This window comes from Danio rerio, chromosome 4 (genome assembly GCF_049306965.1).
Source record: "Danio rerio strain Tuebingen ecotype United States chromosome 4, GRCz12tu, whole genome shotgun sequence".
Classification (NCBI taxonomy): Eukaryota; Metazoa; Chordata; class Actinopteri; order Cypriniformes; family Danionidae; genus Danio; species Danio rerio.
The window spans coordinates 47221026-47248997 of record NC_133179.1 but is presented as its reverse complement, the minus strand read 5'-3'; the positions used below and the strand labels follow the sequence as shown (position 1 = coordinate 47248997).

At 37.6% G+C, this 27972-nt stretch overlaps 4 protein-coding genes across 6 annotated transcripts in view; 2 read left to right on the top strand and 2 right to left on the bottom strand.

Moving 5' to 3' along the window:
• LOC108183924 (uncharacterized) overlaps positions 1–27972 on the top strand; it is a 667181-nt gene that overhangs the window by 343021 nt on the left and 296188 nt on the right. The window lies entirely within an intron of this gene.
• Positions 1–27972, bottom strand: part of LOC110439424 (uncharacterized) — a 326082-nt gene that overhangs the window by 191936 nt on the left and 106174 nt on the right. The gene's annotated exons all lie outside the window — the stretch shown is intronic.
• The window catches only part of LOC110439432 (uncharacterized), a 215198-nt gene that overhangs the window by 158395 nt on the left and 28831 nt on the right, over positions 1–27972 (top strand). The gene's annotated exons all lie outside the window — the stretch shown is intronic.
• LOC137490855 (NLR family CARD domain-containing protein 3) lies at positions 6–24543 on the bottom strand. Of its 3 annotated transcripts, XM_073947376.1 has the most exons (15): positions 23584–24543; positions 18710–18947; positions 18098–18148; positions 17817–17924; positions 15972–16079; positions 15772–15826; positions 14670–14865; positions 12816–14583; positions 10198–10371; positions 9887–10060; positions 9583–9756; positions 4354–4527; positions 3574–3620; positions 2039–2123; positions 6–1422 (listed from the first exon to the last, which is right to left on the bottom strand). In XM_073947376.1, the coding sequence occupies exons 3-14, from the start codon at positions 18139–18141 to the stop codon at positions 2119–2121; spliced, it is 3027 nt and encodes a 1008-aa protein (XP_073803477.1). In that variant the 5' UTR covers positions 18142–18148; positions 18710–18947; positions 23584–24543; the 3' UTR covers positions 6–1422; positions 2039–2118. The 3 variants fall into 3 exon arrangements, with proteins under 3 accessions (XP_073803477.1, XP_068075922.1, XP_073803476.1); XM_068219821.2 differs by lacking the exon at positions 23584–24543 and having other exon boundaries at positions 6–1427; positions 2039–2924; positions 18710–18771; XM_073947375.1 differs by lacking the exon at positions 23584–24543 and having other exon boundaries at positions 6–1427; positions 18710–18771.

Below are 27972 nucleotides of genomic sequence, written 5' to 3'. Positions count from 1 at the left end.
TTTACTTTATGTTTACTTTTACTTTTTTAGTTTTACTTGTAGTTCGTTATAGCTGGAGAAACAGTTCAAGTGACTTTTTACCGTTACAAGCAGGTCCTTGGTAGAAAAAACACAAACGTATAAGCTTAAAATTGCTTACCGTTTTTTATCGTGGCCACATATTTGTGTTTTTCCTCCAAGCCTCAGCATGTCCAGTGTCACCCGTTTGTCTCTTTCCAGCCCCACGTTGGGCGCCATTTGTCGTAAATTTTGACGTCTCATCAATTACAAATTATCAGACCAGAGGTTTTGAATATCAGAAAATAGACTTTATTCTCCATAATAAAGCCGAGAAAGAGCAGAGCAGACCCCAGAGCATTCTGAAGTCTCTCCTGCTCCTTCCCCTTTATTTATGTTTTTGACACACCCCTATGTGTCCCTTTTTAACTTTTGACCATTTTTGAATAGGTTTTCTAGTCTAAGGGGTCCTGCTATTCTTGGCTCTCAGTCCACTAGCTCATGTCAACAGAGATGTTACAGGTCTATGTCAGCAAAGTATAGATGCAACTTATGCAAAGGAACTAAGGGTTTACATACATTGTTATGATAGGATAATAACTTGATAGTATGTTACTCATTCTAACTTCTGACACATATAGCTTCATACAAGTATTTAACATATATGATCAGTGCTTTACATATTCAGTTATTCTACACAATCAGTCACTCAGCCTTCTCCTAGTGTTGCTCCTGTCAGGCATACTCATCTTACACAGACATCTCAGACATGTATTTTTAACACAGGCTGGCATGTTTGCTGCAAACACTACATACATTTTGTGAAGAGAAAATTAACTGCTTTACACTTAGAAAATCCTTTACACTGAGAGAATAGAAATCTTCTTCAGTCGCATTACAACCATTATATGCAGTCGCATGAATGCTCCCAAATAATTATTATGAGGTCGCATAGCTTAAATTTGGGGCGCATATGCGACCAAAATGGTCGCAATTTCGAGCCCTGTTGTGGGAGGCCAGCTGAACTGGAAGACTTCGGGAAACCGGCTAGGCTGGAAGCTTGTGGAAAGCAGGCAGGGAAAGACGTCTGGGTGGAGCCGGCAGGGCTAGGAGTTGGGCTGGGGCTGGCAGGCCAAGGTGTCTGGGTGAGACCAGCACTGCAACAAGCTGGGCTGGGGCCGGCAGGGCTAGGAGCTAGGGTGGCGCAGATGCTGAGCTGCGCTTTGGGACAGGGGCAGTCACTAAAGGGCCCTCTGGGGCTGGAGCCAACACTGCAGCTGAGGCCTTCTTCAACCTCTGCTTCTGAGTGCAGGTCAGGGTGCTGGTGCAAGAGATCCTCTTCTTTTAGGTGGGTCATCAGCAACCAGTCATTGAAATTCAGCCCCTCAGCTGAGTCCTCATTCTGGCTGGTCTGTTCTGTCAGGGCTGGGCTTGGAGGTGATGAGGAGAGGATGGAAGTGTGGGAAATGAAAGATTTAGGAAAAAAAGCAAAATAAGACAACTCAAGCCTCCCCGTGGAGGAAAACATGGCACTAAATAATCACTCAACTAGACTAGGTTCTTGGCATGACACACAGGGATTTGATTACATCAATGGACTGTTGTAGACAAGACATTAAACAACAGCAAATGAAATCAGAGAATCAACACCGGCCCAGCACAGGACAGAGCACATTAGGAGAATAAATATAGAAGAGAAACCAATGAACAGACAGGTGGACAGGTGAAAATGCAAACAGGATAACAAGGAGGTCGGGAGAAGACGCTAGACAACAGAACACATCATACAAAAACACAACACAAGCCATGTGCTCACACACAAACAGCACTAGAACACGCAGCCAATGAGAGAGCCGCATGCTCACACGAAACAAGGCACTAAAGCACGTGGTCATGATGAAAACATGAAACCATATGCTACACAACACAAACACAACAGAACACAACACCAACACAACAGAACACAACACAAACACAACAGAACACAACACAAACACAACAGAACACAAGACATGAGCACACGATAAATAAAGATACTTACCGTGCACTCACACATGCGGCGTGAATGTTCCCTTCCAGCGCCATCTGAAACCAACTAGACTGAGACGCTGAGAATGAACATCACACTGCAGACAAAACACACACACCGGGACCAGAATAATAATAATAATAATTAGTTTTATTTGTAAATGGCGCCTTTCTAGACACCCAAGGTCGCCTTACAATAAGCATCAGCAGACATGCTAAACAAATAAACATTACAAAAAACAATCATCGACCAAACAAGTTAAAACACAATAGTGAATATAAAAGAACATAATAAAAACACACACACACTCTCTCTCTCTCTCACACACACACGCTCTCTTCCATACACATGCATACACACACACAAAGATTTTATTTTTTACTCACACACACAGACTCTCTCTCTCTCTCACACACACAGACACATTCACATGCACACACTCACGCACACACACACACAGACTCTCTCTCACACACACAAGCATGCATGCACACACAAATACAGACTCTCTCTCACACACACACAGACGCACACGCACGCACACACACACACACACACACACGCACACACACACACAGCTGCTGACTGCTCCTGCAGAGGATTCTGAGTAAATCTCTCGTCAGTCTTCAGCTCAGATTCACTGATGATCCAAAATAAACATATAACCCAAACCCAAACCCAGGGCAGAGCGGCTCAGTGAATGTGGTCTGGACTGAGTGGATGAGGCTCATTGTGTCTCTATAGATGTTGTAGAAGATCAGAGTTCCTGCACTGTGATCCACAAACACTCCTATTCTCCTGCTGAGTGGCTTCACTGGGAGATTCACCTCTCTGTTCTCCTCAGACAGAATGAGTTGAGTGTGTGCTGTGTTTGGATCCAGAGTGAGGAAACAGACATCTGAACACAACAACACACACATTTATAACCACAGCTGTGTGTGTGTGTGTGTGTGTGTGTGACAGAGGGAGTGTGTGTGAGTATGTGTGTGTGCATGTGGGCGTGTGTGTTGTGTGTGTGTGTGAGAGATAGAGAGAGAGACAGAGAGGGGGAGTGTGTGTGTGTGTGTCCATGTGTTCACTGCTGTTTGTGTGTGTGCGTGTTCATTGCTGTGTGTGTGTGAGCGTGAGAGAGAAAGGAAGTGTGTCTGTGTGTGAGAGAGGGTGCATGCTTGTGTGCGAGTGTGTGTGTATGTCTGATTGTGAGTGAGCCTGTGCGTGTGAGAGAGAAAGGGTGTGTGTGTGTGTGTGTGCGTGTGAGAGAGAGAAGGTGTGTGTGTGTGAGAGTGATGTGTGTGTCTGTGCGTGTGAGAGAGGGTGTGTGTGTGTGTGTGTGCGCGTGAGCATGTGTGTGAGAGTGCATGTGTGTGAGAGTGAGTGTGTATGTCTGATTGTGCGCGAGCGGGTGCGTGTGAGAGAGAGAGACAGAAGGGAGCGTGTGTGTGTGTGTGTGTGTGTGAGTGTGTGTCTGATTGTGTGAGTGTGTGCATGCGTGTGTGTGTTTGAGAGAGAGAGTGTGTGTGTGTGTGTGTGTGTGTGTGTAGTCCTACATTTGCGTGGTCCTGCTGTAATCCTCGTCTCTCCTCCATGATCCAGACTGTAAACACACACAGATTTACATTCAGTCAGTACACAAACATCAGCTTAAAACACACACACACACACACACACACACACACGCACACACACACACACACACACACACACACACACACAATAAGACATGTGGAGTGTGTGCTGAATGCTGGATTGTGATTGGCTGATCTCAGTGCATTAATAACTGCAGTAAAACAACATGAGTGTGTGTGGAGCTGTCAAATCAGTTTCTGAATGACACACAGAGCTTTTAGATCAGATGTGGAAACAGAAAACAGAATGGAAACACAGAAACAGACAGAAATAAAGACTGAAGGATTTATTCAATGATCAATTGACAAAAGCGCAGCACAATAATAAAGCAGAATTCAGTGTTAAATGACTTGAAATATGATGGAGATCTTCATCTTCTGTCAAATGCCTCTTCATCATCTCCAAACATTGCTAAGTTGGAGAGTAGTGAATCCAGACCAATCTGCAGTCCTTTTCACCCTTTGGAAGCTTCGTCGGTTTGTGTTATGTTTATTGTTCATAATACTTCAGTTATAAAGGATTAGTTTAGGAGTTTTTTGTAATTTGCTTTATTTATACACGCTTAATGTGAGAACTGCCCCAGTGCACTGACATATTTAACAGGTTTGATTAATATCTGGACACTAGAAGAGAAGTGATTTTTTATTTGTGATTTTTTTTATCTGTATTCACAATAAAAAAGGCAGTGCTGCTCCACATACTTGAGTTTGTCCAGTGTGTAGTTTGGATCCTCCAGTTGTTCAGAGAGCAGCTTGACTCCTGAATCTCCTGGATGATTGTAGCTCAGATCCAGCTCTCTCAGGTGTGAGGGGTTTGAAGTCAGAGCTGAAGACAGAAAACCACAGCCTTCCTCTGTCACCATACAGCCAGACAATCTACAAACACAGCAATAGTCCACATCACACAGTTGGACAATCACACATCTCTTTGTGTTGTGAAGATGCTGACTGCTGTTTCTGCTCTTGTCAACAGCAGTGATGAACACACACATCCTGATCAGCTCTCCTTATTGATCGAGCCCTCGCATCTGCAACACTGTTAACCCTTACTGTAGATTATGCAGTAAATAACTGTAAAATAGCCAGTGTTTTGCTGTAATAAAAGGAAACAGTATTTTACTGTAAAAGGAGCAGGATTTGTATGAATTTTTGTAGTGCAAAGAATAAATTACAGTAATTTACTTTATGTACCCATTACAGATAGTTACTGTGATAATAAATGGTAAATTACTGCTCAACCATTATTACCCCATGTACTCTGATGCTTTATGTTGCTATACATATATATACTGTTCAGTTTTGGTATGTGTATGGTCAGTATTGAGGAGAAAGTGAGACAATGCATTGATGATAAGCTAAATTTCTCTGCAGCCATCTCTGTGTTTCTTTGGTTCCTTTTATGTTTTTAACATTGAGTATCAGGAGTCAACCAATGTCAATGTCACAGAGCTAATTAAAAGGTAAAGATATCAACGAGATGCATTTAAAGGCAAAAATATTCACACAGAGCAACCAAATTATCACAATCATTTTTATAACTTTGTTTACTTTTCTATAATTAATCTAATTTGCCTAGTTTAGCCTATAGTTAAGCTTTTAAATTGCACATTAAGCTGAATATTAGTATTTTGCTAATTAACAAGTAAAAATGTGTTATTTAAAAAATATCTTAAACAGCACGTACATACATTTTCGCAGAGACTCAATGAATTTGTTTGGAAAACTTCAAATGAAATAGGTAAAAATGGAATTAACAGTATAGTATAAAGACTTTCCTAAATAAATGTATTAATCAGGTTATTTGTTATTATTATTATTATTACTACAGGTTTGGAACAACATGAGGATCAGATTATTTTTATTTATTTTATTTTTTTGCTTTGGATGAAGTTTTTATATTTTTATTGTTTTTATTCAATGATATGTGCATGATTGTGATAAATGTAGGCATTTACTTTGAAAATATGCTATGTACCAGGGATGTCAAACTCCTGGAGGGACGCAGCCCAGCAGATTTTAGTTCCAGCCCTGCTACAACACACTACCTTTAGATTTAGTTTAATCAGGTGTGTTTAATTAGTATAACTGCACTGTTACTCTGTAGATTGTGCAGTAAATAACTGTAAAATAGCCAGTGTTTTGCTGTAATAAAAGAAAACATTTATTATTTATTAACACATATTATTTTACTGTAAAAGGAGTAGACTTTGTATGAAATTGTGTAGTGCAAAGAATAAATTCCAGTAATTTACTTTATGTGCTCATTACAGATAGTAACTGACAATAAATAGCAAATTACTGTTCAACCATTACTGTCCCATCTTCTCTGATGGTTTATGTTATTTATAGAGACGTGCATTTTAAATGCAGAAAATAATGATTTAGGCATCACCACACACTCCCACAGGCTGTCCGTCTTATTCTAAACACAAAGGTGTTAGAAAGAGTTTTCAGAAAATGCTGGCCCTTTAAGGGAGCCAGGTGTTTGATTTGTCTACTGCTGAGTGTGCTCTATTCTCTGTCCATCAATTCAGATGTAAAGTCTGATATGTTTAAGGCTTTAAATAAGAATCTACAATGAGTAAGTAAAATGTGTTCAAATGTTTTTGAGGGTTTCTAAAATAAGGCTGTGTTTTAAGTTATATTGTTATCTTGAACTGTGTACTTGAAAGCTACATTGTTAGCTAGTTAGCCTCTCCTCATATAACTTCTTACATTACTTTTAAGTATTTATTGGATATTGCATACTGCCATTATGTACAGATGCTAACAGTTGTATGTATCTTTCTCGCAACTAAGCCAAAATTAAATTCCTTCATCTCAGTAAGGTAACATGTGCACATCTTCACAGGGAATCACAAAAAAATTATACACATAGCCATCCACACACAAAAGCTCCAAGTATTTTTAGAGCAGTGTTTCCGTCTATGTATTTATATTAGAAACAATAAAAAAGTTTGTTGTCATGAGATAATTATAACAATAAAAGATTGGATCCTTTGGTTTTTCGGTGTTGCCAACTTTATTTTTATTTTTTATAATTACTTTAAACTTTTTATTGAGAATTGACACAGTTTTTAATTATTTAAAACTTTAAAATTTAAAATAATTGTGTTGTGTTTTTTGTTGTTCATTTGCTGATCCACCTTCCTGCAGATTTCAGTTGCTATCCATATCGAACACACCTAAACCAATTAATTAGGACCTGAACGCCACTTGATAATTACAGGCCGGTGTGTTTGATATGGGTAGCAACTGAAATCTGCAGGAAGGTAGATATCCAGGAACAGGATTGAGTACCCCTGCTATATACCATGGGGGTCAAACTCCAAGTTCCTGGAGAACTGCAGCGCAGCAGAGTTTAGTACCCACCCTGCTTCAACATTACCTGTAGATTTCTAACAAGCCTTAATTAGTTTAATCAGGTGTGTTTAATTAGAGTAACAGTTAAAGTCCCGGTCACACTGCACTTTTCTCCCTATAGACTTCCATTCATACACATGTGAGTACTGCAGACCTGGAATGATAGCTCATGCGACAAAATTCATAATTCGCAGCATTGGAAAGTTCAAGCTTGGAGATCTCTGACCTGCGAAATCACATCATGTGATTGCTTGATACCAATCAAAGATCAAAACATGACCTCTCTGGCTTGCTTTTTCAATCTCTAATTATTTTGTTTAATTCCACTACTCGCTGTGTTTAATTCCACTTCGCAGTGCAGTATGACTCAAACATTAATGTGACCGCAGCCTTACTGTGCAGACCTGTAATATGCAAGACAATATTTATATCTGCTGATTTCTTAATTTTGTTATACTTTTTCTGTTATTTATTTGTTTGGTGCCAAAACAATAAAATAAATTTGTCTGAAAAATGTTATGCCTTCTATTTTTCAATAACAGCTAAGAATACTAATTTTAATTAATTTTAGTAACACTACAATAACTATATATGACATACTATTAATGTGTATGCAGTATAATGCTGTGATTAGTAACACTACAATACAGTAATTAACTGTACACAGTTTCCAGTTAGTTACCACTGCTGCTCTATTACAGTAATTAACTGGCAACACTTTTGCCAGCTACTCACTGTATCGGTTCAGTTACAGTAAATAACTGGAAACACTGTTGCCAGCCACTCACTGTAATGGTTCAGTTACAGTAAATAAGTGGCAACACTGTTGTAAAAAAACCCGGTAAGGTCTAACAGTGAAACACACTCACACACTCAACAAGGACTCGAAATCATCTGTAGAAGTTTATATCAATATAAACTAAATATTACCCCAGCACATTCGGGCTCCACATCTGGTAAGACTTAAGGGCTGTTCACACAGAAAGTGAGTTTGAATGTTGACACCCACAGACAGACACAACCTGGTAAAGTTTTCAAACAGTGAACTAAGACTGCAACTATTAGTGAAATCTATATTAAAGGTCTTGAAATATGATTTAGATTTACAGTAATTGTTTTTCATGTTTAAATCTGATTTATTCTTGTGTTTAAAGCGTTTGTCATTCCTCTACTTCAGTGTCTGAGACTCATTCAGAAATGATTATTAAATGCTGGATTAATGCACAAGAGAGTTTGGCGAACACGTTTTACACCATTTCAAATATATATTATATGTGCGGCTGTATAAGTCACATACAGCGCTCAGCATAATAGAGGACAGCCCATTCTGAAAATCAAGACTTTCCTCCATTTCTCAGTCAATATAGGCAGTGTATTCTGCTGCATTTAAACAGAACAAATTCATTAAACAGATTTATTTATGACAATCATATTTTAGTCACCAAACATATTCAGAAATTGAAAGATAATATAATATAATAACATAATAATAATAATAGTAATAATAATAATGATATATAACATAATACAATTAAATTGAAGGTAAATATTGCAAAAACCCTACAAAATTTCAGCTATTTTTTTTATTGTTTTGCTTCTCTTGATTTTTCCTCTTTTTAATTTTGTATTTAATATTTTTCTATAGCACATAGATGTGGTTGTACTTGTTTTTACACCGTTATCATGAGTTATTTTGTTAGATGAGCTCCAGATTTGGCTAATCTATTGTATATGCACAAATATAATACTGTAAAGCTTCCTATTAAAATATGAATGTAGAAGAGAGATTAGTGAGGGCTGTACTTATATATGCTGACTGCTGAGCACTGTATATTGTTCACCCAGAGTGTTTACATGGTCACACAACAGTAACACAACAAGCATTTAGTTTGGGCTAGCTTCTGCAGATGGACATTGCTGTACACTGCCCTTGATGGGTGAGTGGGGGAGTGTCTGTTGTCTCTCAGGTGTGAATTATTCATGAGCATTGTCACTCACACATACAGCTGAGATCAGCCAAAACACACTTAACAAAATGTAGATCATTGTAATGTTTTCTCTGAATGAGAGAACAGAATAATTTCCACATAATAGTGCAGTAAATATTCTAGTCTACAAGACTGCTTACTCTAAAGTCTTGTTCAGGCACATTCAGTCTGGTTTTTGGGTCTTATTTCAGCTACATTTTTTTCTCCAAAACCTACTGACCACACATAATATTTATTTCTACAAAACACAAGCATGTACATCAATATTTCTCACATATTATTGTAGCTCTGTTTGTGCTGAATACAAATAAAACACATGTTGGCCAGTTCTGTGTAATAAGTCGCTGAAATAAGCACAGATGTCAGGGCATGTCAAAATATTTCAGGGGTCCCAAAATCACCTCAGACCCCTGAGGGTTAACTACAGGTATAGTATGAGCAGTGTGAAACATAATCACTGAAAAACCATAATTCCTGTTATCTGGGGTTTAGTATCACCCAGGGTTAACATGTTCGAGCATGAAGAGCTCTAATATGAAACTGTCTGACTGTAGTTATTGTAAAGTGGAGAATCATTTACCTCAGTGTCTCCAGTTTACAGTTCACAGTCTTCAGTCCATCAGAGAGCTTCTTCACTCCTGAATCCTGCAGGTCATTGTTACTCAGGTCCAGCTCTCTCAGCACACAGTTTGAGGATTGTAGAGCTGAAGACAAACTCTCACAGCACTGAACAGTGAGATTACACATGACCAGTCTGAGAAAGAAGAACACACATTACTAAAAACCACACTGTTAATGTGATTTGTCTGATGAAACGAAACAAAAAAAAAAAACAATCAGTCAATCAATCAATCGATCAAGCAAGCAGGTGTTTAAACTCAGACCTCAGTGTCTCCAGTTTACAGTTCACAGTCTTCAGTCCATCAGAGAGAAGTTTTACTCCTGAATTTGGCAGATGATTAATACTCAGGTCCAGTTCTCTCAGCACACAGTTTGAGGATTGTAGAGCTGAAGACAAACTCTCACAAGAATCGGCTGTGAGTTTACATGTCATCAATCTGAGAAAGAGCACACATTACTGAAAACACAGCGTTAATGTGATCTGTCTGATGTAACAAAACAAAAAATCAATCAATCAATCAATCAATCAATCAATCAATCAATCAATCAATCAATCAGATGCTTAAACTCAGACCTCAGTGTCTCCAGATTACAAAGTTGACTCTTTAGTCCATCAGAGAGCTTCTTCACTCCTGAATCCTGCAGGTCATTGTTACTCAGGTCCAGCTCTCTCAGCACACAGTTTGAGGATTGTAGAGCTGAAGACAAACTCTCACAGGACTGAACAGTGAGATTACAGCTCTGTAGCCTGTGTAGAGGATAAACACAATATGTATGTGTTAATCTGGTGCGTTTAATAGTCTGAAGCACATCTGACTGTAGTGACTGGTTTAACTTCACTAATTAGTGAGCATATCTGCTGATTTTAGCTTTAAATATTATTAAGGTCTATAAAACACAATTAAATGGCTTCCTTCAGATGTTCCAATAGCACAACTCTTTATTAAACACCTAACACTGCAAAACAAGATTTTTTTATTGTTATTATTATTGTTTTAATTATGGTTTTATTTATTATTATTTAACAAACAAACCCATGACAATAATCAAATTCAAAAATTGAAAATTGAAATTCAGTTCAAGTTTAAACTCCGAGTTGGTTGAACCTCCTCTCTGAAACAGACCCCAGCTCTAAAACCTGACTGAAATATATAAAAAAAAAACATTATTAATAAACATGAAATCATTCAGCTGTACAGACAAAATCTTCTCTAAAACATTTGAGATAAAAGCCCTGATCCACAGGAACTGGCCTGGTTTACTGTCCATTAGTCCCTGCCTTGGCTTTGTCCTCCTCTCTGTCCGCCTGCCTGTCAGTTTCCCCCTTACCATCTGTCCTGTACCCTGTCATGGTTTCATTAACCTGCCTCTCCCCCATCACCCTTGTCCACTGTAACACCTCCAGCTGCTGAACTCACTCTTGTTTTGTGTTTTCCTCTGAGGATCATCTGGAATCTTCTCCTAGAAGGGAGCTACAGTACTGTATGTCATCGTCCTGCTTGTCCTGTCCTTGTACTGTTGTGTTGTTCCTGTTTTTTCTGTGTTCACCCCAGTGTTCCCCATGTTACCCCTGTTAGTTGCACAGTTACTCTCCACCCCCTTGTTAACTCACTAGTCTCTGTGTGTTTAAGCTCCTCTGTTTCAGACATTATATGTTGATCATAGTTTGCTGTATGTGTGTGTGTTTCTCTTGCTTGTGCTTTCTGCTCTTCAGCTCTGGCATTTCCTTTGTGTATGGATTATTTTTAACATTAGAACTAAGCCTAGATCCAGCTCTTGCATCTGCTTTGCCTGCCTGCACGATTAGAAGAAGATATAATAAAAAAGAGGGTGGCACAATGGTTCAGTGATTAGCACTTTCGCCTAACAACAAGAAAGTCGCTGGTTTGAGTCCCAGCTTCTGTTTCCCCCACAGTGTGAAGACATTTAGTATAGGTGAATTGGGTGAACAAAACTGACCATAGTGTATGAGTGTGTGTCTGTGTCATTGTTACCTGATAATTATCAGCATAGATATGAGTCAAAATAGACAGAATGGAGAAAACATCAGTGTGATCATTTCACTCTTACCAGAAAGAACTTTTAATGTACTGTATCATTTTATAGCTGACTTGTGTGCACTTTCCACTAATAGACAATGTAGTTTACTGGCTTATTTGCTGTTTCTTAAGAGGTATTTTTCCTAAACATTTAATCACTCTCACCTTTATGATCTTTTTTTATTCCGACCTACATAGACCTACAATGGTTAAAGATTTCTTTCTAGAGTCATCTTCTTTTATGTTTAACAACAGAAAAAAAGTTTTAGAAAGGTTTACAACCCCTCGAGGGCGAGTAAAAAGTTGTAAATTAACTTTTGTGTAAACTATCCCTTAAACAACCACTGCCAAAACATGAATCTGAATGTTATTAAAAAAAACTCTTAAATAATAAGTAATAAACAATTATCAATGTATTTTCAAGTGCCAACAATATCAATATTGTTCATGTTCATTACCATGATATACTATATTATTTGATTTCAGGAAATGTCAACCCAAGCTCATTCTGGAAACGTAGCCCTGCGGATGTTTCTGGAGACCGCTATTTACGTGGCCGGAGGTACGTAAGGCCGCGTTTAGTTTTTTCGAGCGAACGCTGCGGGGCGGTGTGGCGCCGCTCCGTCCCTCCTCTTCGCGATCGCCGGCCAACGGCTCGCATCCGAGTGGAGGGCTTACCCGATGCAACCAGTTTGTCCACTTAGCTCACAGCGTTGCGTCGGCGGAGCGGAGGCCCCAGATGAGGAGGAGCTGGCCGCGGGGACGACGACCGGGATCGAGTCTGGTGAACAGCAGTTCCGTAAATCAGGTGAGACGAAAAATGGAATCCGAAAAATAAGGGCGAGAACACGGCGGGATCCGAAAACGCAGTCGAAATCAAAGACGAGGGCTTTTGCTTTTTTTTTTTTCTGGAAGGCTTTTGCGAACCGTCGCTTGGGTTTAGGGAAGGAGGAGGAGGAAGAGGAGGGCGGCCGAGTCGGCGGCTTTTCGCGCGCACAGCGGCCTCTTGCGGATCCGGGAAAACAAAAAACGCTCGAACACGTACCTCCCGGGACATAAATCGTAGTCCGCAGAAACGTCCGCGGGGCTACGTTTCCACAATGAGCCCGGGTTGGAAATTTCATAGATGAAAGAAAGAAACACTTTGACTTACAGAGCTCTTTTGGAGGTTTTGATGACTGCTGATAGTCTGATGAGACACTCGTCTGATCTCTGGAATTTCTGAAGCTCAAACTCCTCCAGCTCCTCCTCTGAGGTCAACAACACAAAGACCAGAGCAGACCACTGGGCAGGTGAAAGGTCAGCAGATGACAGACTTCCACTACTGAGGTGAGACTGAATCTCTTTCAGCAGAGTTTGGTCGTTCAGTTCATTCAGACAGTAGAACAGATTGATGGATCTCTCTGGAGACAGGTTCCCTTTAAGTTTCTGCTTGATGTAGGCAATTATTTCCTCTTTGCTCTGGTCACTGTCATCCTGCTGTGTCAAGAGGCCTCGTAAGAGTTGTCGATTGGACTGGAGTGACAGACCGAGAAGGAAGCGAAGGTAAAGGTCCAGATGTCCATTCTCACTTTCCAGAGCCTTGTCTACTGCTGTCTTCAGGAAATCAATCATGGACTCATCTCTGCTGTTTTCTGCTTGTGTCTTGTCATTGTCGAGAAACATATGTTGATAAAGGGCTGCAATGAACTCCTGAATGCTCAAGTGAAGAAAGCAGTACATGGTATGAAGAACAAATCCTGTCTCCTTCTTAAAGATCTGGGTACACATGCCTGAGTACACCGATGCTTTATCGACATCAATGCCACAGTCTTTCAGATCGCTCTCATAGAAGATCACATTGTTTCTTTCCAGCTGCTGGAAGGTCAGTTTCCCCAGTGCAAGGATGAGGTTTGGATCCCAGGAGACATCTGCTGTGTTTTCTCCATCATACTTTATTCTGCTCTGCTGGATCTGAAAGCGGAGAAAGTGTGTGTACATCTGTGTCAGAGTCTTGGGAGAGTCCTGCAGTGTTTCAGCATGAGCCCTGTGTTTCAGTTTCAGTATGTTCTGGAGAACAGTGGCTGAAATCCAGCAGAAGACTGGGATGTGGCACATAATAAAGAGACTCTTTGACTGTTTAATGTGATCAATGATTTCTCTGGCCTGATTCTGATCTGTGAGTCTCTTTCTGAAGTACTCCTCCTTTTGGGCATCATTAAATCCTCGTATCTCTGTCAGCCGGTCGATACAGTCAGCAGGAATCTTACTGGCAGCTGCTGGTCTGCTGGTGATCCAGATGAGAGCAGAAGGAAGCAGATTTCCCTTGATGAGGTTCGTCAGGAGAACATCCAGAGAGACTGCTGAAGATACATCACGACACGTCTCACTACCAGCAAAGTTCAGAGGAAGACGACATTCATCCAATCCATCAAGGATGAACAGGACTTTGAATTGTGTGCTTCTTGTAAGGTTCAGTCCTTTAGTCTCTGGGAAAAACTGAGTTATGAGGTCTTTTAAACTTTGTCTTTCTTTCTCCTTTAAGTTCATCTCTCTGAATGGAAGAGGAAATATGAAGCTGATGTCTTGATTTTCTTTCCCTTCAGCCCAATCCAGAACAAACTTTTGCACAGAGACTGATTTCCCGATGCCAGCAACTCCTTTTGTCAGGACAGTTCTGATCTGCTCGTCTTGTTCAGCTGCTTCAAACAAATGTTTGCATTCAACCTGTATCTCTAGTGACTGATGACGTCTGGAAGCAGCTTCAATCTGTCTGATCTCATGTTCAGTGTTGACCTGTTCACTCGCACCCTGAGTGATATAGAGATCTGTGTAGATGTTATTCAGAAGTGTGGAGTCTCCTTGCTGAGCAATTCCTTCAAACACACTTTGATATTTCTTCTTCAGGCTACATTTAAGCTGATTAATGTAGAGCAGCTCATCTAAACACAGGAGCAAAGAAACAGAGAGATTTAGTCTTGACTTATTTGTAAGTGACAGTCTGACAGATTCTTGACAGAGGTCTTACCATCAAGAGTATCAGCAGCTTGATCTTGCTTCATCTCTCTCAGGAAGAAGAGTGTGAGATCAAGAGCTGCTTCTGTGATTCCGCTTTTGTTCTCATTAAACTCCTTTACAAACTCTTCTCTGTTTTTGTGTTGTAAGATTTTCCTGAAGTTTTCCAGTTGATTCTTCAGAAATCTGATCATTTTGCTCTCAAGATTCTATGATTGAAGAAAAGAGAAGATCAATTTTTGAATAAAACATTCATTAACATACAGTTGTACGTTCACAAACTACTCAACAAAGAAAAAAGACATTATAATATGAGTCGAACTTAAACGCTTGATTCTGATTGGCTGATAAACTTTGTAAGGTGTTGTTATTTTCACATAAACACACAGCTAAAGCAGATTTGGCAGGTTTTGAGCACATGACAGTTCCATATCTCTACACTGAATGATTCCAGTTATTTCACAGTCAGACTTCACATCAAAACACAACAGAAAGCTTTGGATTTGTGAGAAACTAGTTTCACACACAGGAGAAGTTTGAGGACAAAAACCTGACAAATGTCTGGAACACAACATGGCGGCTTTAGCTGTGGGAACATCAGCATCCCAGCAAACATATTTCAATTATTACATTCATATTTAAAAGAAGTCTAATAGATGTTTAACAACAGCCTAAAACTAGACTAGTCATCAGATATGCAGCAGTGTGAAGTCTGTCTAATCTGTGTCTTTGAGGACTAGTCTAGTTCTGGACTATAGACGGATGTTTAGTAGATTTTTAGGTTTATCAGCTTAAATTTAGCCTTTTTTAGTCTGCCTATGATTGTTTAGACATCTATTAAAACTTGCAGAATAATCCACCCTGGTCTGTTGAATTATTAGAAAATAATACATAATAAATGTGTAACGTGTGTGAACTATTTTCGAGTAATTCAATGAACTGCAGTCAATTATTCCTCACTTGACAAACACTTTTTAATTCTTAACATCTATAATTACGTAAAAAATAATAACAGTTACAAATGAAATGTGTTGCAGAAGCAGGATCTTTTCCAGTAAACATTTTCTGTGTTATATTTACAATTTTAAATATGAATCAAAACGAGTTTTTCCTACCTGGAAGATCCACTGGAGATTGTCTGAATAAGAAACTAAATCTGCCACTAGGTGTCTGTAAATGAGTCAAAGTCATTGAGTCATTTGATTCATTCACACTACCGATTCATTCAGAAATGATTCTCTTTACTGAATTGTTGGTTCACAATAATATGCCTGAAACAATCCATGTGTGATCAATAATGTAAAACACAATATACCTTTGGGCAGATAATGGTGTTTTCTCTCTGAGGTCTGGTGGTGGATGACCCATTGACCAGTCACTCTTCAGAGACACAGAGCTGGACACACATGATCCTGATCTCACACTGAACACACAAACACAACAGAGGAATAAACTGCAGGACAAACTTCAGTCTCCTTTAAAAGTGTATTAAAACTGACAAAAGAGAAAATTATTGGAAAAAAAACACATTTCACCCGGCACCAAACTAGCACAAAGTAACTTTTAGCTCAAGGTCAGGCTGATCAGGTCTGTTTAACAGATTAGACTTACAGTGCGTATGGAAAGTATTCAGACCCACTCTTTGTTCTATTGCAGCCATTTGCTAAAATCATTTAAGTTCAGCGTTTCCTCATTAATGTCCACACAGCAGCCCATACTGACAGAACAACACTGAACTGTAGACGTTTTTGCAGATTTATTAATAAAGAAAAGCTGAAATATCACATGGTTCAGACTCTTTGTTGTGAACTCAGCTGCTGTCCATTTCTTCTGATCCTCCTTGAGATGGTCTTTCACCTTCAGTTGAGTCCAGCTGTGTTTGATTACACTGATTGGACTTGATTAAAGTCACACACCTGTCTATATAAGAGCTTACAGCTCACAATGCATCTCAGAGCCAATGAGAATTATGAGGTCAGAGGAACTGCCTGAACAGCTCAGAGACTGAATAGTGGCAAGACACAAGCTGCGTCCCAAATCGCATACTTATGCACTATTCTACGCCATTTTGTAGTATAAATATTGTAAGTAGTGTGTTCACACTGAAAACTCTTAAAATAATAAGTGCACTTTAATTACCCGGATGATGCACTCATTCAGCCGCTAAAGTGAAGTGTGTAATGATGGACACTTCACGCACTCAACGACCGCAGGTTTGCTTACGTAGCGGAAGGGGCGGAGCTATCGGACGCACATGTTGGATAACTTTATTTATTTTGGATGGAGAAAGCAAAATTCTCCTTTGAGAGTGATTATATCGCCTCCCGATGGTGAATGCGGCAATACTCACGATAGGTATTATTTGATAATTCGGTCGTTTATTTCACTAATTTGGCAACTGTCAAACGTCATCAGGGAAACGGTTTGAATTTCCGTTTAGTAAAAAAACATTAGTGTGCCATTTGGGACAACACTACATACATATACTATCCTGTTGAGTGTGTAAGTGCATAAGTACATAGTGCATGAGTGCATAGTGTATAGTGTGCCATTTGGGACGCAGCTACAGATCTGGCCAAGGTAACAGAAACATTTCTGCCACTGAAGGTTCCTCAGAGCACAGTGGCCCCATAATACTTTAATGGAAGATGTGTGGGACGACCAAACATTTTCTAGAACTGCCTCAACTGAGCTGTCAGTAGATCTGTCAAATGCTCTGATCCAATGATTTACAACAAAATAAATGTAAAAGTATTGAAGCTTCATGAAGCAGCGCTCCAAAATCAGCCATCAGCTCTGTTTACTGGAGTACACTAGTGGATGAGCGGTGTGTTACTCGTTCATGTACACTCAGAGCATGTTTCGCTGGTTTGTGTTTTAATCTTCTGTGTTTATTGGTAGCTGTCTGTATCTTGGATTACTCTTTGTGGATTACCCTTGATTATGAATGATTGCTTGTTTTGTACCCTTGCCTGTCTAAAAGATACTCTGAATAAGAAACTAAAACCATCACTAGCTGTCTGTAAATGTCTTAATTCACCAAAAGTCATTGAGTCATTTGATTCATCCAAACAACTGATTCATTTACTAATGATTGTTGGTTCACAATAAGATGCTCAAAACAGTCCAAGTGTGATCAATAATGTAAAACACTAAATACCTTTTGACTGATGATGGTGTTTTCTCTCTGAAGTTTGGAGGACGACCATCTTTTGAGTGGTCACTCTTCAGAGACACAGAGCTGGACACACATGATCCTGATCTCACACTGAACACACAAACACACCAGAGGAATAAACTGCAGGACAAACTTCAGTCTCCTTTACAAGAGTTTATCAGACAAATATGAGTTTGTTCAGTTTAATTCAGCACAGACTAATAGTTGACTAAAGATCTGTCTGTTGTCATGTTAAAATAATGGTGTAAAAACAGAGTCAATACCTGTGTTTCTCTGAGAGAGAGTCCTTTACTCGCTCCTCTGCCATACTGTAGCTAAAACACCAATGCAGACATTAGCACAGCTTTCAGGAAACAATCATACACACACACACACACACACACACACACACACACACACACACACATACATATATATATATGCATGTTATATAGAGTTTATCAAGAGAAGTTCAGGTTCAGCCAATTGTTGATTTAGTGAGTAATAAAATGTCTCTCCACTAAAGAGGCTTTTTGGTTAATGAGTTACTCTGACGGTCAAAGGTTAAATGCAGTGTTGTTTAAGGATTGTCAGCTTGTTGTTTTTCAGCAGCTTTTCTTCCTGTTCAACTGAAGGTCGTGACTCTGAATGTTTAGAGTTATATTTAATGCTGAATTATTGGACACTATTGAGTCAGTCTGCTATAGAAGAGAACAAACACTTTAAAGGGATTAAAAATAAAGCTTTTAGACGGTGTTTAAATGAGCGTGTTTGACTCAGTGTTTAATCTGTGTTTGAGGATTTGATCTTCAGGATCAGACATTTAAATCACACTCACACATATAACCCCTTCATTATCTCCACAAATCAGCGTAATGTAGAAGTGTTAAACTCACATGCAGAAGTACAGACGCTCTTGTGCAGCAGGAACACGATCTGAGCTCTTTCACTAAAACACCTGTGTGATCTACAGGTACATCCTCAAATATTATTGGCTCCACTGACATGAATATTCATGACATTCTCCTGACTGTGGGTGTGTCCTGAAGACGAGTGTGTTGAAGGAAGATTTAGAGACGGTATTAAAGATGAAATCTGAGAGGTCTCTAAAGAATATTTAGAGCAATGTTGAACCTATAAAATAAGATTAGAGATTTATATATAAATGAATACACCTCATACAGATCTCTCTGTTATATTATTATTATTTTCTATAGGATGCTGTTCAATAATATTCAATAAGTGTGTTTATACAATAGATTAGTCAGTACCAAAGGCAAAACTGAACTAACTGAACAAAATAACTGAAGATCACAGTGAAGAGAAACAGCACACACAAATGAATAATGTTTAAACAGAGGAAAAATCAAGAAAACCATTAAACAGCATTACATTCAGTTAAAATGTTGTAGTTTGTCTTTTATTTATTGTTTGCAGCACATAACTTGAATGTACATGTATTATCTCTCTATTTCTGAAGGTGTTTTTAAACTCTTTTTTTAATATCTGTTTGTCTATATTCGCTGTTAGAAATATATATATATATATATATATATATATATATATATATATATATATATATATATATATATATATATATTCATATATATATATATATATATATATATATATATATTATTTATTTTATTTTTTTAAGGCAGTGTATTTATTGATGCTGTGTATTGTATATATACAGTATTCAGCATTTGAAATGGTTCAAAAATGTCTTTTCTAAATTGTCCTAAGACAAGAACAGGACAGCTTTAATGGTTTATTAACTCATTTACTCATTCACTCATTTACAATAGAGATGTTTTTATTCATCATTTCTAAAAAGTTCAGGATAAAAGGTCAATAAAAATGTAAATAATTTTCCTCAAAAACTGGAAGACGGGGTTGACAAGTCTTTGTTGTGTCAAATGATTTATTAATATCAGTAAAAATATCTAACTTCGCTGTTTTTATTCATTTAATTATTCTTTTGATTATACGTTTGAAATTGACTTTTTAAATTAAATACAGATAACTTAATTATCTTAATTGAGCTTTACAATAGCTCTTTATTGAAATCAAGGAACGATAAAAACTTTTAGATTGGGTGTTTAGTGATTGTGGTGTTTTCCAAATAGTGTAATAATTAAAGTTCACGATCCATAAACGAGAGTGTTTTAATCAGTTAACATAAGATAACATGGAACCAGAATAGTTTAGTTTAATAACAACTGAAACAGTGATTTAATAATAGTTTCTGATTTATTTTACGAAAATAAAACATTGATAAAAATACATTATTACATGGGTAATATCTATATATAACATTTTAAAATGGCTTTATTTACTTTATTAAGAGTATGTATATAAATTTTGACAAAAGACAATGAATGCATTTCATATATTCATGAAGACACTGATGTAGTGTGCAGAGGTAAACTGATATTTAATTATCAAGATATTCTTCATCATTTAAATAATATTTTTATTCATTTTTATGCTTGTGAATGACTGAACCACAAATAATAAATAGTTAAATTAAATCAGAGGGGATGATTGTGCTAAATATTCTATTAATAATGTTTTTAAAATGAACATATTTTCATTTTTTAGCTTTTTACAATTGCTGGACATGTTTTGTCCAATTATCTCAAGAGTCAGTGACATATATATATATGTGTGTGTGTGTGTAGGGAATATGTTGAAGCATGAGACAGGATGTTGTGCTAAATCCGGGAAAATAGCTAGTCATAATGATTTGTCTAGTCATAATAGCTAGTCATAATGATTTGTTTTCAAGATAGCATTAAAACGTATAAAAAAATGTATAACAAAAATAACAAATGTCTCCGGAGGTAAAGTTTAGGTTGTTTATTAATATATTCATGTCGTTTAGTTTTGTAAAATCCCTTTTTAATTTGAGTCTTATTGAGTTTTTATTTTTTTTACATGTTTAATGTAGCCTACAGCATATCAATGATGACCAACTCGTCGATTGCAATCGCCTGTTAGATCTGATACTTTTGCTGTAAAATATTAGAAAAAATAGAAAATTACATTAACCATTATTGTGTTGTTTTAAAGCACCTTTCTTCTTTATTTTATGTTTAAAACATAATATTAGGATTCCTTGACGAATAGAAAAAAAAACTTATTTTATTATTCATTTTTTTCTTTCTTTTTTGAAAGAAAATGTATATTTTTATTCAGCAATAATGTTACGTTGATAGTATTTATATTTTGAATAATAATTTGCCAGGATTTAATCAATCAATCCTGTAAAAATATCATAGAAAAACATTTAACATCACAACTTTGACAATACACTGAAGGATCATGCGACATAATAGTGTCAAAAACTTAAACTTGGCATCACATAAACAAACTTAAAGTATATTAAAATAGAAAAGCATTATTTTAAATTGTAATAATATTTCCTAATATTAACCAAACCCGAACCTTTCATAATAATAACCCAAACAGTGATGTTTAATCCTAAAACGTTGAATAACCTAATGTTATTTGAAATTTAAAAAAATGAAAATGTGCTTTAATCAAAACAATCTCAGGGCAATTCGTAACTTTTTTCATTTAGTGGCTAATTCGTAGGAATTTGTACGATCTAATTCGTACAATTTAGTATGATTTGCTTATCCCCCAATGACGGTTGGGTTTAGGGGTGGGGTCAGGTGCCACGCCTCCTTTTTAAAATCGTACCATTTCGTACGACTGAACTCGTACGAAATTGTACGAATTAGCCACTAAACTAGCAAAACGTTAAATACTTACGTTTTCTCGTGAGATCAGGCTGGCTTTAATTGTCAAATCTAAACTGAAAACTAAAATCGCCAGTAGGTGGCAGAATGTCACTATTACAGTTTTTTCCAATTGTTTACACACAATTACTTGTTCTTCAGACACAATGACTATAACATGTGACTGATGCACCAACCTTCAGAACCAACTCTGCTAAACTACAAGCACAATTCCTGCTTAACACCCATATTGCAGGTTTAAAACACACTTTTTTAAAACACTACACACAATTCTCTGCATTTGGCACAATTTTCATGCAGAAAATCTCTTGTTTTTACAAGGAACACACTGTCATTCACAATTGTAAAGTCAGTTGTCCTACTTTGCATACTAACTCATCACATGAGTAAACACCTGTCACACAGATTTGCAATTTAGAAATCAGAGCTCATCTGGTTCATAACTGGTTCACTGCCCACCCATGTTTTTTTTTTTAGCTGTTTATCTCCTTCCATATTCTCCATTCCTTAATCCCATTGAAGATTTTTTTTTCTGCTTGGGGATGGAAAGTGTATGACCGAAATCCACACTTTATTTATTTTTTTACTGTAACTGTATTCTGTAAATCCTTCTGTTGATGGTATGTAGACCACATTATGTGCACCTTTGTGTTGGTTGGGATGAACACTGTACACTGTTTTTGTTGGGTAAATACAGTAAAATATAAGTGGTACAGTGTGTTTTGTATAAAAACAATATTCTGAAATATTTTACGATGCACTTCTGTAGGCCTATGTATGTCTGTAGTTAGTGTAACACTGAACGAAAAAGGCTGACAGTAAATCATTATGATGAATGGAGAAGAAGTGGTCATAGTGTTTTACATTCAGCACATCAGTGTTCAACTGATCTTATAAATGTCTATTGATGTGATGGTTTGTGTGTGTCATTTAAAAACAAAATACCATGTTGAAAAGAAATTACATTGTTTTGAATGTAATGTTTCATTTTGCAGGAGAATTGAAGGGTTTCACCCTAGAGTTCTGACAATATGAGGCATGCTTTCAGAAAATGTGTGTAATCAATTGGGAAAAACTGTAAATTGTGTGGATTTCAGTCATACACTTTCCATCCCCAAGCAGAAAAAAAATCTTCAATAGGATTAAATAATGGAGAATATGGAGGGAGATAAACAACTAAAAACATGGGTGGACAGTGAACCAGTTATGAACCAGATGAGCTCTGATTTATGAATTGCAAATCTGTGTGACAGGTGTTTACTCATGTGATGAGTTAGTATGCAAAGTAGGACAACTGACTTTACAATTGTAAATGACTGTGTTCCTTGTTAAAACAAGAGATTTTCTGCATGAATATTGTGCCAGATGCAGAGAATCGTGTGCAGTGTTTTGAAAAAAGTGTTTTAAATCTGCAATTTGAGTGTAAAGCAGCTTGTAGTTTGGCAGAATTGGTTCTGGAGGTTGGTACATCAGTCACATGTTGTAGTCATTGTGTCTAAAGTACAAGTAATTGTGTGTAAAAAAAAACTGTGAGTCATTGTTCATTTACAGTTTTTTTTTTTTCATTGCTCAAGCACAATTTTGAAATGAAGGCTAAACACTACACACAATTTCCACATCCATACACACAAACAACAGAACACATCAGAACTTATGCAAAATGAAACACTTCATCCAAAACTTTACAACACTATAACAAAACACAATTTTAACACCGTACAGAACACACACGCCTCATTCAAGATAAATCCGTTTGCTTCATTTACACACTGCGGTAATCAATCTTAAACACTCGTATAATTTCTAACTGACTAATACTGATATAATCTGGATTTGGTTTGTTTCAGAGATATTGCTATAAAGTACATGAACATACTGTATTCACCAAACAGTGATAGACTGAACGCTAAATATTGCCCTATCCTAACAAATACCATACAACAAATGTAAAAACAAATCAGCTTTCTGGTGATGTATACATTTCAATATAAATAAAAAATTACCATGCCCTGTCTCCTGTTTACCAATCTTCCTCCCCTCCATGCTTCCTCTTCCATACTGCAACATTGGCTTCCATATTTATTGAAGATTATTTATTTATAGCTCCTGTAAAACATATTTATTGAAAACTAATAATTATACTACTGTAAAAATTTATTGAAGATAAATTTAATAGTTTATACCTAATACCTAGTTACAGTTTTTCATGATTGCTAACACACTAAAATTAAACTTTTCCTACAATTAGCAAAACCGTACACTCGTGGAGCAAAACACAAGGCTAGATCTGCACAACTGTAAGCACATTGTCAGCTTCACACTTTTTGCAAAACATTACACACAGTCATTTGCAAATCACTAAACACACTTGGATGCTTTTGACACTGAAATTTTTCATAATGGAATTTCCTTGCAATTTCAAAGCAAAGGCATTCAAATGAGCACACACATGAACTATAGGTTAAACACAGCTATCAGGTGTGCACGAACACTGCTGCAAAACTGTAGACACACCAATGAGCTGTAACCACAATAAAAGAAGCAATATAGGAATAACCATATATGGCATACCAAAATGTTTAAATCATTTGTATAAATATTTACCATTTGAAATAAAAAACTATAAATAAGAAAGGTAAAAAGCACTTAATTGCAAATGAAACATAACTGTGGATAAGTGAAAACACTGATAAAGAATGAATAGGTATAATAAAGCAGAAATGAGAGCAATCTGCTGCAAACCCTTGAAGCAGACGCAGACGTGACGCAGACGTCACGTTAAAGCAGCGGAACAGTAATGGGGCAGACGCAGACGACACGTTCGGCAGACGAAGACGTCACGTTCAGTGAGACGAGTGAACGTTGCTATGGCGAGTGGATCGTGCCACTTCTCAGCCTCACATGGAGAAGGAAAAGGAGCAGTCGACCCTTACGTCGCCGCCTCAACGTGTCGAATTTTGAATAGGAGTGAATGGGAGGGCAAACGTCAAGGTAGCGGCGACGACACGGCGACGTCATATAAAAAACATTTTAGGCGGCGACGTAGCGGCGACGCACGTAAGAAAATTGCAAAAAAAATTAACGCGTATGGTACGTCTTAACTAAGTACGCCGCCTCACACGACGTCTCCTTAGCACGACGTCTCCTAAGTACGCCGCCCCACACGACGTCTCCTAAGTACGCCGCCTTACATGACGTCTTCTAAGCACGCCGCCTCACATCGCGTGTCCAAATAAAGCATTACTTTACCTATTAAAGCATTACATAATGCTTGAAAAACAATATCTATGTTCATTTAATAGTTTATTAATCCAAAAAGTTGTGATTGATCATAAAAACACCCAACTTCTCTTCAATGGCTGGTTTGTAAACAATTCAATACATAATTTAGTGTTAAAAAAATTAAATCATTTACAAAATATGAAATTATTAAGCATATTATAGATGTGTTTTTAAGTTATACAGCATTTGTAGCTTAAACTGCTTATAATATAAATAATAAAATATAAATAGACATATAAATATCTATAAATGTATAGTTAATGCTTAAATGAAAAACTATACTATTTGCTTATGTTTAATAACTGATTAGTGTGTATTATTATTATAAAGTGTTAACAAATTAGTAGCCTATTAAATTGCAGGCCTATTTTATAATACTTGATAATGTAGAAAAATAACAGGACATGGTCAGGTTTAGGCTTATGGTTTAGAGCATTGAAAAGAAGGTAAATTTCTTGTTCCTAACCCAGACAGCACACATACGTTGGGCCGACGTCGGCCGAAGGTCAACACGTCGGCCCCTTTAATTCTAACATCGGTATATGGTCGGCCAAACATACGCATGATCGTTCGGTCGTGTGTTCTATTGTTCCAGCTCAACAAACGTCGGCTCTGCGTCGGTTAACGACCAGAGGCCGACGAAGCACTTCATAAGCACTTTATCTCTCATGCCCATGAAAGAATCAGGCAACATATTTGGTTTACAAGTAAGTTTTTGCGTGCATAATAAATTAGACAAACGCGACATGCATCATGTCTACTGCGTCGGTCGGTCCAGCTTTAAATAGCCTACATTAATGCAGTAAAACTGACCAAAATGCCTACAACACATGATTTCAATTCATTAAAATATAAAAAGTTTTATTGTCATGCTTTAATAATAAAAACGTTGTTTTTTTCTGGTGTTAACTGCTGTTTGCTTTTTTTTATTGTGGCTTTTTCTACATTTTTCCCAGTGTAAAAATCAAGTATGTTCTGCATTTCGGCTGTTTAATTAAAATAAACACCTTTTTACAGAGTGACATCTTTGTTTTATATATACTTGCATTTATATTTATTGGTTATTTATTTTTGACAGTGAATGCACAAATAAAGTGTTTGTTTTGTAACAGTTTAGTAGGCTATAAAGCTCGTCTTAAAGATAATAGCGTATATAAAACTGCTAAATACATTTTAAATTCAAGATATAAAATACAAGGTTATTATTTAAATTGTCTATGGAGTGATCATGTTTATAAATGTAATACTGCAAGACTTTAATGTGCGCGCGCGCGTCTTGCTTCCAACACTGGAGCGGAGAGGATGTTGCTATGGGAAACGAAGCTACAACACGACACGACACCACCTAAAAGACACAACACGACTTCTCTCAAGCTGCCGTTTTGACTGTTTTCAGGTAAGTTTAGTCCCTAAAACAAAGCAAATACTACATAAAACTGTTCCTCACACATTTATTATTGGCAATTGATGAATATTCAGTTGAATATTATGTTATATAAGAGTGGTAAGTCTTCGTAAAAGTCCGTTAGCATATTAGCACTGGTAACGTTAGCGTCGGGGCAATATTACGTTAACTTACTTAATGTTAGCTCCAAGTGTGCCGCAAGCCTACGTTTGAGTGAAGGTTTCAGCCGTTAGATCGCCCCCTGGGGGCTGGCTGCAGTACAAGTCATAAAGCCCGCCTCCTCCGTGTTAATGAAGGAGACTTGAGCCCAAATAAAAAAAAATATTACACTTGCAATAAAATGTCCCGAAAGATAGTTCTGGTCGATTAAGGCACTGGTTATTGTGCTGAAATAGGTGCAGATCTTCATTTTTGTAAACAGTTTGTTTTTAGCAGTAATTTAATGCTGGGCGTGTCATCGTGATTGACAGCGGTGATTGACAGTTTCTCAAAGCGCGGCGTCTGAGCTTCGGCAGGAGACTGAAGTAGACTGAAATGTTATTATTCGATTTCTGTGTTATTTTACCATAACAAAATGAGTTCAGCAGTAAACTATAGTTTCTGACATACATGATCCTGGTGGAACACTGTTTATTCGCTAAGTTCAGGGCTTTTTTCGGGCTTTATTAGTTTGCTGATACACGCCTAGCCACCCAGATAGCAAAACACAGTTCCGGCTAGATTCTCGCCTGCCGGAGACTTATCTCTTAGAGCTCAGACTGACTAATGTTACCTCTGCTGGACCTACTCCGGATGCCTGGACTCACTACCCAATTCCAGCCCGAGTCAATCGAGCCAGATGCGGCGGCCGAGCGAGCAGGCGGTGCCGCATGCGAGCCGGAATCAGCCCGCGACGCCGCGAGTAAGTTATGCGCTGCGGCCTGGAACTGGCGCGATTGAATATATAAAACCCTCATATTTGTTAACGTTATTACATCCATTTGTGTTGATATGACAGCAAACGCATGCTGAGAAGTTCGGGGGCGTGGTTGATTTTATATAAAGCGTTTGGTTGGAAGCTCGACTCCGCTCATTTTCGCGGCTCCTCCTCTGGCTCCATCAGATAAATCCTTCTGCGCATGTCTGGCTCCAATTTCAGCAGTCTTTCGCGACAGTTTGTGCCCGTCAAGCAGGCGTTTTGACCTCAAGGCGTTCAATGGGAAAAAGGGCTGTCGCGTCGTCCATATTTTTTACAGTCATTGGTTAGCTCTTGTTAAACTTGTTTGTTAAAGTTTAGGCTTTTATTTATTCTTTATGTGTAGATGAGAGGTTTTGTCAATGTTTTATTTAATGCACTCCATATGTAACGTTAGTCTAATACGCATTGTACTGTAAAGGACCGTGAATCAAAAGTTCAATTGTGTTTTGATATTTCATTGTAACGTTATCTTAAACAAATGTTAAGTAAAAAAGTGTTCTGTGGTTTCAGGAGTGAGAGAATAACCCCCTGCTACAGAAAATATAACTCAAGATTCCTAAATTTCTGAAGGGAGCTGATCACAGAGATGCAGGAAAGACAGGTAACTTTAAGCAGAGGATTAATTCATATGAATTTCCATTGCACATCATTATGCACATGTTACATGTCTATATATTATGCATCTGTTACTTGTCTTTATTGCAGTTATTTTAAGAAAGTTTTGACATTGAAACATGTGAGTGGTGT

Bases quoted from the DNA above. Each gene is read 5' to 3' on its own strand.
- LOC137490855 (XM_068219821.2), bottom strand. From the start codon at position 18,141: ATGGCAGAGGAGCGAGTAAAGGACTCTCTCTCAGAGAAACACAG. The intron at 17,925-18,097 runs GTATTGACTCTG...TTGTGTGTTCAG, and splicing joins TCTCTCTCAGAGAAACACAG to TGTGAGATCAGGATCATGTG. The intron at 4,528-9,582 runs GTAAATGATTCT...CTGTGTTTGTAG, and splicing joins TGTAAACTGGAGACACTGAG to ATTGTCTGGCTGTATGGTGA.